This window comes from Amphiura filiformis, chromosome 5 (genome assembly GCF_039555335.1).
Source record: "Amphiura filiformis chromosome 5, Afil_fr2py, whole genome shotgun sequence".
Classification (NCBI taxonomy): Eukaryota; Metazoa; Echinodermata; class Ophiuroidea; order Amphilepidida; family Amphiuridae; genus Amphiura; species Amphiura filiformis.
In genome coordinates, this window is record NC_092632.1 from 75835199 (window position 1) to 75846366 (window position 11168).

General features: G+C 36.2%; 1 protein-coding gene across 1 annotated transcript; it reads left to right on the forward strand.

Moving 5' to 3' along the window:
* Window positions 1-677: 677 nt before the first annotated feature.
* On the forward strand, window positions 678-10048 carry LOC140153731 (uncharacterized). The gene is made up of 2 exons (XM_072176560.1): window positions 678-1033; window positions 6863-10048. Exon 2 carries the CDS (start codon window positions 7424-7426, stop codon window positions 7970-7972), a length of 549 nt encoding a protein of 182 aa, XP_072032661.1. The 5' UTR covers window positions 678-1033; window positions 6863-7423; the 3' UTR covers window positions 7973-10048.
* The last annotated feature ends 1120 nt before the right edge of the window (window positions 10049-11168 follow it).

Here is an 11168-nt window from a genome sequence, read left to right on the forward strand (position 1 = left end):
AAAGTTTTGACATACCGAAATCAAAATTTTCCAGCCCCCCCTACCAAAGTATTTATGAACGTTCCCTAAGGAGTAGCATTGACTCTTCAGAAGGAGACGCATTGGTCTTCTGCGTGGTCCTACTCCCTACGCGCTCTCGGTCATTTCGTAGCCTACCAGTGGAAACAGGGTGTGTCACATCTCTACCAACCTTTGTTTTGTGGTATTTTCCAAAATTCGGCATGAAATGTGCGGTAGGATGCGACCATAATTACGTAACAATTCTTAATCAAGATACTGAATTATTTTTAATCAGACGAAGTGATTACGCACAATTGCGTCATCAACGTCTGATTCACGACATGAGACAGGCAAACAAAGATATATCGCAAAATGTCACTTAGGAATCGCGGGTCTATTATATGACTCACTCATGTCACTTAATTTATTTCATGCGCTCCAAAACCGCCAATCTCATTATCGGTTTAGAGCACAAACATAACGGTGTTCCGTTATAATCAACGCTAAGAATATGTGCCCTTGTCCCGCTGTGTACTCTGTGAAAGCTATTTCAGCCGTGTCCTCAGATCACCTCTGACACTGGCCCACTTTGCATTACACAACCACTAAGGTATGACCAATCAAAAACAACGTTTTTTAACAAATATACATAAAACAGGAGGCTTGGCTATATATCGCAATCTGTGATTGGTTAGCAAACAGCCTTGGGCCTCCCACATATGCTATTCATGTTGACTGTTAAGTTCACGTTCAGGTCATATTGCCGCCGCTTTATCCTTGTCCTTAACTCAGGTTATATATGAACAAATGTGAATGGTTGGATTTTGTGTGCCTTGTTCTTTGGCACCAAATTTGGACGCGTTTATGCTATTTTCAGCAAAAAGTAGCTATCATCAAGATTTCTGTGCTTGTATGATCAATGGAAATATCGAGCAGAAGTGGAAAGCGTCATTTCGGAGATACTTCTTTGTGATTGCGCCGCAACATTTTGCGAAAACTCGGGAGGGTTTTTGTTCTCCGACACGAGTAGAAGGTTAGTTTCATAAATTGACCCAAATATTACGTAAGATACTAATACCAAAAAACGCATTTCTTCTTGCCATGAGCATTTTTAGTACTGTTCTGGGTTATTTGCGCATTTTCTAGTGAATTTGAAATTGAAGTTAAGGTTACGGGTGCCACGTAATGTGTGAAAAAACCTTACGTAACATGGCGTAATTTTCTGTACTCGTTGCGTAGATTGGCAGACCATACTCCATAGCGCCATGATATACACAGCAGGGAGATTACAACAGACGCTCATTTGCATATTCTGACTCGACTCGGGATTACTCATTGCTTCCCACAAAATAACACTATTTTCGACAAATATAATATGACATATAGGATTTCTAAAACAAGATAACATGAATTAAATTTCCGCGTACTTTTAGTAGTATTTTGGTTGCGATAACAATTTTTATACCCTTGTGAAAATGACAGTGAACTTGACGATGTAAACAAAGAACTCGCTCAACGTGCAACTGGTATAGGTCATGATTGCATTGCATGAGCCCGTTGCGGTGGTGTGTAGAACCATTTTAGACCATCCATTGGCATGATTGGTAGAACATGATGGGGTGTGGAGCGGTCTCGGTGCCCCGCCTAGCTCAGGTTACATTTTGTTGCAGTAATTTTGCATTTTATCAAAATAATCAAGATTCTTTATTTAAAATATTTTTCTTTTTTGGTATCTGTCTATTTAAATTGATGGATTTTAAAACTTTTTTGTATAAAAGTCACATTGTCACATTGCATTCATTTTATTATTTAGGTCCTATGTCGTGTCCTATGTCGCATGACCTAGGCCTACTGTAAAACTAGCACCCTGGATCGAGCAAATGTCACCATGTAATAACACTGTTAAAACGCCGTTTAAAAGTTGTTTTAATCAGTTTGTTTAGGAGCTTTTAGGTTTACAAGTGTGAATTAATATCATTTTGGTTTATAGAATATAGGCCTAAGGCCATATAAAATGTTCTCGTCCCCTCCCTCAATAGGCCTAGATGTCATTATTTTTAAAAGATTTTTCAAAAACTTTTAGACTTTGGAATACTTTAGGAAAACTTAAACATAAAAATAAGTTTATTAGAAAATATGGATCACTTCCAAGACAGTTTGTGGTACTTTAGGGGGTTATCCCTCAGAATCACATTAATTTAAAAAAAAGGGGAAAAAAGTGAGCGGGGAGGGGGTTCCTCCTTCAAGCATGTATACTAACTAGTATTTGTTATAAATTGTTATTATTAAATTGTTTAGGTCTAATTATATTAATTATATTATTAATTTATTATAATTGTTATTATTATTATTTTGTTGCCTAAAATCTAATCTTCTGGTATTTTAATCATTTTCATCTTCTTTCATATAATAAAATGCAAAAGTGAACATTAAGAAATTCGAAGAAGTAAAATAATGTATGACAAATCGACTATGAAATATTAATTGGTTACCTACCTTGTTTATGGAATGACCCATGGTGTAAATTAATTTGGAAGCAGTCCCAAATATGTAGCCTAATATCTGCCTATTTCATAAAGTCACTCTTATTTTGTTTGTTTGTTTTGTTTTTTCCCGGGGGGGTGCAGATGAGGCCCTTTTTTATTATAAGATTTTGGACCCCCTAATATGGCCACAAAACCTGAAAGTGATCCATGCTGATGCTGACTTATATTAACTACATTTTAGGGACGCGCCATTTGAGGTGGACGGGCCGGGGCTGGAAGTTAGGTCGGGCGAAAGTTTTGTTTTTGTTTTTTGCTCTAGATATGGGCCAGAATTTTGTATCTAGGGAGCACACAGTTAGGTGGGGAAAGGGTTTTTTTCAGATGGTGCGTACCGTGCGTCCCTTAAGAAAGTATCAAAACTGAAATTTATTATGAAAAATTGAAGGAAAAAAAAAAAGAAAAGATGAACTGGTCCCAGAAAGTGAGGAAGGAAGCGAAAGTGGAACGAATTAATTTGTATGTCGATCGCCTTATGAAGCTTATTTGAAATAATACATTATTTTGAGAGTGAATGGGATTTTAAGCATGATCTATTAGGCCAAATAAAAAAATAAACATGTTTCACGTCCCTCCCGCTTCCTTTTTTGAGGTTTTCTCAAATAAATTTTTATTTTTTGAAATTCAGTTATAACTTTTCAAAAAATATGTCTAGGAAGTTGGGATGCTTTCTATAGCCTTGTTAACAGCCACTGTCTGTAAGATTCAGACTCTTGTGATTCAAGTGCGTCATAAATTTTCTTTAAAAAAAATAGGATGATGCAACATTGGTCCAAGAAAATAACCCCAAAGTTTTAGCTTCCTCGCTCATTTCGTTTGTCCGGAAAAAAATAATGAAATTTTGGCCCCAAAAACATCGTTAAATGGTTTATCAATTAGCAGCCACTAGAAAATTGTTCGCCAACATTGGCCCAGTAAATAGAAAACAGTTTTTGAATCCTTCTATGGGTGTCATTACAATTACACAAAAAAATGGTTGGGTTACCATTGGCGCGTCGTAATAAACAAGTTTAAAATATTAGTGAAAAGCGCCCTCGTGTTGTTTTCTGTGGCTTGAAACTCGTTGCGCCATTAAGCACCCATATAAAAAGCAAGCTGAAATGGATAAACTAATTATTTTGAAGCAAATGCAAATGCAAAATTGATGGGTGCTCGTTGGCGCTAGAAGAAAATTGGGGTCAAAGGTCAAATTTTCTTATTTTGCGCCATTTTCACGCCTCATTAATTTTGTGCGCCAAGGTCAAAGAACATTAAAAGTGGTGTTCAGTAGTAAAGAAACTATAACTCTAATAAAAGAAACAGAAACAAGCTTGGGTCCTGTTGGTTTAGTATTTTTAATGATTTTCTAAATATCACCCTAAAGCCTAGTAAATAGTAAATAATAGACCAAATAGTGGTCCCATCAATATTCAAGCATCCACAACAGGACGCGCCAACAGGTACCCGTGGTGTTTTTATTTCATTCACCATATTTAAGTGCTGTTATTTGCATTTATGTAGAAATTAGTTTGGGCTCATGTTGGCGCAAGGATGTTTTAGGGGTCAAAGGTTAATCCAAAACCATAAAATGCTACTTTTTGATAGTTCCTGCAACTAATACGCAATCTTCAAGCGTCAACTACTAGATGTGCCAAAAAGTACCCATAATGTTTTTACTTCAATCAGTTTATCTAAGTGCTGTTCCTTGCATTTATGTAGAAATTTATTTGGGTTCATGTTGGCGCAAGGACATTTTAAGGGTCAAAGGTCAATCCTAAAGCACAAAGAGCAACTTTTTTGCGAGTTTGTGCAACTGTGAAAATGTGCGCAAACATTGTCCCAATTTCTACCTCAAATGGAGTGTATATTTGCTTGTTGAAGTCATAACAAAGGGATGCTCATGGCACATTGATATTTAAGAATATAACACTTTAATTTTGTTGAATGCAGAATGTTGCATTTTCAGATCATGTGACCATCCACAACAAACCAAGTGGAAGGTACACATTTTAAGTTTTTATGGTTTACAAAAATATTTAGGAACTCCAAAATATTATAACCCTGCACATGTTACAAGTATATTGATCATTGCAGTCAAAATGCACTATTGATCTTCATATAATAATATTAAGCTTGTAACTTCTGCATTTTAAATAAAAATGCAGAAGTTGGTCACATACTTATAATATTTGGCTCTTTAAATATCAATATGCCAATATTATCCCAAGGATTTTTATGAAGAAATTTAATAAATCGAGTTGGCATCTAGGTTATAGGTACCGGTAGTGAAAAAATTATGGGATCTTGTTGCCATTGAAATTACCAACACTCAAAGAATACAAATTGTCATATTTTGAGTTTTTTGTATTGACCTTTGACCCTCAGAATATCATTGTGCCAACATGAGCCCAAACATATTCCTACAGATACACAAGTAACAGCACTTGGATAAACTAAATGAAGTTATAACACCATGGGTACTTGTTGGCGCATCGAGAAATGGATACTTGAAGATTGCATATTGGTCGCACAAACTAACATAAAAGTAGCATTTTGTGATTTTGAAGTGACCTTTGACCCTTAAAATATCCTTGCGCCACCATGAGCCCACACCTATTTCCACAGAAATGCAAGCAACAGCACTTGAATAAACTAACTAAAGTTAAAACACCATGGGTACTTGTTGGCATATCTAGTAGAGGATGCTTAAAGTTCGCATATAGTACGGCATGGCATATTATTTACAGTTTACTTGCCTTTTAGATGATATTTAGAAAATCATAAAAAATACTAAACCAACAGGACCCAAGCTTTTTACTGCTTCTTTTAGTAGAGTTACAGTTTGTTTACCACTGAACACCACTTTTTCTGTTCTTCGACCTTGGCGCATGAAATTAATGAGGCGTGAAAATGGCTCAAAATTAGAAAATTTGACCTTTGACCTCCATTTTCTTCTTGCGCCAACGAGCACCCATCAATTTTGCATTTGCATTTGATTCTAAATAATTAGTTCATCCATTTCAACGTGCTTTTTTCATGGGTGCTTAATGGCGCAATGAGTTTAAAGCCACATAAAACAGCACGAGGGCGCTTTTCACTAATATTTTAAACTTGATTATTACGACGCGCCAATGGTAACCCAACCATTTTTTTGTGTCATTGTAATGATACCCATAAAAGGATTCAAAAAATGTTTTCTTTTCACTGGGCCAACGTTGGCGCACAATTTTCTAGTGGCTGCTAATTGATAAACCATTTAACGATGTTTATGGGGCCAAAATTTCAATGATTTTTTTCGGACAAACGAAATGAGCGCGGAAGCTAAAATTTTTGGGGTAGTTTCTGGGACTGATGTTGCATCATCCTATTTTTTTTAAAGAAAATCCATGACGCACTTGAATCACAAAGTCCCATTTCGGTCCCATTCTTACCGACAATGGCTGTTAAGATACGAGAAACATTTTAGGAAGGTTTTGTGATCATTAGAGGGGGTGTAACTCTCAGAACAACAAATAAAAAAGGGCCTCCTCCTTTTTCCAGGCATTATTGTATGTAGGCCTACGGATTGTACGCTAAAACAGCTCTAAGTATGGGTATTTACACCAATTTTGCGATAAAAAATAGAAAATAAAAAGCCCCCTCTTCCTCCTTTTTTTCAAAAACCCGGACGTGAAACATGTTTTTTATTTTACTTGGCCTTATGAACACTTATATTAGTTTCCAGGATGGCTCCGCATTCATATATGGAAAGTGGTAATGAAAAATAAAATCCATGTGGGTTGTACAAAAAATTGAGTCCTTTTTAATATATAAATAATATTAAAAAGTAAAAGTCAGGCATGAGAATTTTCAGTTTAAAAACTGAATTCAGTTTTTTTTATAGTCAAAATTTCCGCAACTTTATTTAATTTCAGCCTGTTTTTGGTACTTTTTGCCCAATTTCACGCGCATTTTCAGTTTTTTCAGTTTTTTTAGGAAAGTGCAGTCTCATGCCTGAAAAGTTCTCCCCCATCCAAAGAAAAGAAAATGACAGCCCCTCTAATGACCCATATCCTAAATACATGTACTATGACTATTGGACCTACCTGTATGTGAAATGGAACATCCCGGTGGTGGCGGTCAATATATGTTGAATGAAATCACGTAATCACTGTTATGGCATTAAACATGTGGTGGTAAGGAGAAACCAAGCAAGATAAACCTCAGTCGATCATTATCGTAATGAACACAAGCTTGTCAAGGCGCAAATCCTACCGATTTTAAATGACTTCTAAGTTTTTGTTTCGTTTCAAAAAAACAATAATTGCTAATCACGACACCATGCGTCTGTTTCTTGACAGGTGGCGAAACGAAGAAGTGGACAGAATGGAGGATGCTGGATCAACAAGTCCCACGACTGCGCACGCTGCTGAAGGAATGGGACTCATCAACGAAGAGCCTCCAGCCGATGAACCTTTGGCGCTGGTTAAGAAGGTGAAAATCAAAGTTGAACCTGTTTGTGAGGAGGAGGAGGAAAAACCGATGGATTTAGCACAGGGGAGAAATAAGAGACCTCAAACATCGACGGCTGCGATTACTGCCGCATTGCCAGTGAAAGCAAATGTGCCACAAAATTTGATCTATACATACAGTAACGGTAATGGAGTAATGCCTTCCGTACCACAGTTGGTGGATCTCATACCCAGTAATGTGAATGGAAAAGCTGTGAGGCCTTTTAAAGCTTACAATGCCAACAGAGAACTTCTGACTTCGTTACCTACTGCTATTCCCTATCCTTCCGCCGTGCCTGTTGCACTCTCGGGTCCTCCGGAGCCTCTGTGCCTTTATCCATTCCCACCGTTGTCGTTTCGTCGAATACCGTTCTCGCAGCCAACTCAAATGGCGGACCAAATGCCCATCTAATGACTCTTGCTACAGAAGCAGATAGGCTTTTGCAAAAAACTGGAGATCCTAAAACCCCAAATGGACATATCAAGACAGAAAGCGACGAAGCTATGACTCCAGGCAGCACAAGTGGAAGTGAAACTGGCTCCTCAGCTTCTGGACTTTTGGAAGAAACTATTGAGAAAATTAAGAAAAGAGCGGGTCTTGTTGTAACCCACACTGAACAAAGTACACCTGCCGCGCCTGTAAGTGCACCTACAGCGGTATCCGAAGAGGAACTTATCTCATCATACACCCCGTCACCCAAACCTGCTAACTCTTCAAGCAAGAAATCAAAGAAGAAAAATACTCTGCCAGACCCGATGAAAGATAATCATTATTGGGAGAGGAGGAGGAAAAACAATGAAGCCGCGAAACGAAGTCGCGATTCCAGAAGAGCTAAGGAAGACCAAATTGCCATCCGTGCCGCTTTGCTTGAACAGGAGAACATGAGACTCAGAATTGAAGTGGCCGCATTAAAAGAAGAGACTGTCAAATTGAGAGCCATGCTTTACAACAAGAAGTAACGGACTCTTAGAAAATAACAACATCAGTGTGTATTATTTATGAAAAACTTAAGTGCCGCATGCAAGCATTGTGAATTTTTGCATATTCAACGTGTTTTATCACAGCTCATTTTTTTACTTGAGGATGATTGAGAGAAGGATGCCGAGTGTTGGGCTTGAACGCTTTTGTCCTATATGCCCATCTGGTGCTGGCATCGGAACTATAGTTCGAGAGAACTCAAAAACTATTTATAACTTTTGTTACTGTCTTATACTTGCCAATTTATTATAAAAATGTATTATACACCTAACTTTGAGCAGCGTAATATTTTCAACTGTAGCGGTTGTTTGTGAATAATCTCTCTGTGAAACATAGCTCCGTGACTGAAAAATAATGACTAAAATAATCTGAATTGGGCCTCGAATATTGAAATACTGTTGAAATTTGAATGTTTTGCACGCCGATCATAATTTTGTCATTGTTGGGTATATTGCCAAGATAATAATCATGTATACGCCATTCAAAAGTTTTAATAATATTTTATTGGACAGGGCATAACCACATGATAACTTAAAATTTAAATGGCTGTTCCCAATTCATAGATATTCCAGATCTCTAGACTTGCTGTAAACCTTAACTTAAAAAGTTAATTCCCAGTAAACACAAAACGTTTTACAGAAAACGTTATTAATATCTAAAGTGCATATTTTATTAAATGTTTGAATATCTAGATCCAAAAACAATTCGAAAAAGTAGATATGCAAAACATTTAAATACATTTTTATCAAAGGAAGAGTTATCTGACACATTTTTATTTGCAAAACTCTTTTTATTTCTAAAGTATTTTAGAAAAAACCGTTTTGGCAACATTTTTAAAATGTAGTGTTTTCATGATGACCTTTTATATAACCCGACATTTAAATTATATTAAACAATGTTAAACCGTTTTGAAGAAAACCAAAATGTGTTACTGTAAAACACGTTTATAACATTTTAAGATTGTTTTATGTTTGCTGGATTATTATATTCTCAAATTATTAGCTATTATCATGATTTGACATTGAGATTTTACACATTATAAACAAAAAGGAACAGCAATTTGAATCTTTGAAGAAAAAAAAAGTTGAAATTTTTCAAGTGGAAACAATGGCGTTTATATTAGCAAACTAAAAACAAGGCCGATCGACATGGTCAAACTTTCTGGTAGGGTACTAAACCCAGTGATCGGTCCTTGGTAAAAACGCACCAAAGAAAGGTCATCACGTTTGTCCTCATCATCTAATCATGTTGAGGCTCTAATTTAATTCCTTCATCATTACTTTGTTTCACAGTTCACCTCACGGACACTCTTTAGCCTTTAAATTAAAATCAAAACCAACTTAGGAGTGGTGAGACAAAGAGAAAATTGCCTTGAGGTTGTTTGTGGCCATGTAAATATTACGAGTAGTTGCGTAATAAAACTAAGGATGCCCTTCTGCATTATGTAATGTTGCATAAACACCCCTTTTTGTTTAGAGAAAAAATCAGATGAAGGTTACATCACCAAGACGTTTACATTGTGGAGGTTAGGCTTTATTTATATTATCCATATTGACAGGAAATTACGTAACTGTGATGTAACATCTAACCAATTTTACACAGGGAATTAACGATTAATTGCACTATGTGTGTATGGGGTGCCCATGTCTGGTTATCGACCTCCAGTTACGCAATTTCTTACCAAACATTGTCATCATTATCTTTCTAACATTAAAATATGTTCGCCATCTCATCAGGCCATCTTAAGTTTAAGATCATTGACTTTGTAGTTTGAGCATGGCGGTAGAAATATTTTATCACGAGAAATATTCTACCAGTCTGTTTTGAGACGTAGTATAGAAAATTATATTTTTTTCATCAATTGATTAATATTGATTATTATATTTTTCCCAGTAAATGTAAAACCAATGAACCGCGACCGGAATGAGTGTCCTTAATTAGAACGAGCGAAGATACGCAAACGTAGATAGTGTGTACATGTACAGATTACAATTGCTTATTGTTTTGTAATTGTTTTTAAACAGATTATCGAATAATAGAAATAACCAATACTGAAATGTGACCACATTTTTATGACTGGAATTTCTGGAATTTATTTGGTTAATTGTTTATTGTTTAATTTGATGATGCATATGTCATTTCTGTTTTGTTGCTTAATTTGTTTTCTTTTAATTAATTTCTGTTTTCTTATTGTTGTTTTATTTTATTTTCTTCTTTGTTATACTTATAAAATGTAGTGGGTTTTTTTTTTTTTTCGTTTTTTAAATATACCACCGACTTTTCATGTTATATGCATGTTAAATATGACTCAGGGACCGTTCACAAATACTTGTTTAGGGGGGCTGAATTTTTTTGACCCTCCTAGGGGGGGGTTGAAAAAAATGACCACAAATTTTCCTGGGAAAATTGAGTTTATATGCTTTTCTATGGGATTGACCCATATTTTCATGTCAAAAAGGGAGGGCCTTGAAATTTTTGAGATCTGAAAGGGGGGGGGGGCGAAAAATTTTCGCGATGAAATTTTTTTATCATCCCCCCTAACAAGTGTCTGTGAACGCCGAACGGTCCTTAATGTAATTTTTACTTCAGAAATGTTCAATTCCAATCCAATTCAGTTCTTCTTGAAATGAAAATCCCGGGTGAAAATCACATCACCAAAAATGCATTTTCTATTCAGTTCAAATTCCGAGTAGGCCTACCAGTATGTCATCGGTATGGGTTGGCAATTTGGCATATTACATTGAACAACAAAAACAGGGATGAAATTCGTGACAGTCTAGCCCATTGTCCATGAAAGGGGGCAAAAAGGTCAATTTTATCCTAACCCGTTGATCGAACCTTGTTGACTGACCTCGCCTTAATATAGAACCGACGGCTACACATACATGGCGTCTCTGAAAGAAGTGTACCGTCGTCAGAAACTGGGGGGGTATTTCAATGCTGGAATCAGATAGCTTCAAGTTCAAACATGACCGCAGTTCGTGCATCATATTTCATTATTTCATAGCCTATACTTTTGAATTTCGAAAAATTCAAAATAGACAATTATTTTAGGCCTATAGTTCTTGAGATATAGAATTTTATGAAGTCTACGTCTTGAATCATTTTTAATTTGTTCCACGGATTCAAATACAAATATCAATCAATATCTGATAGCAATGCACACACATTGAAATG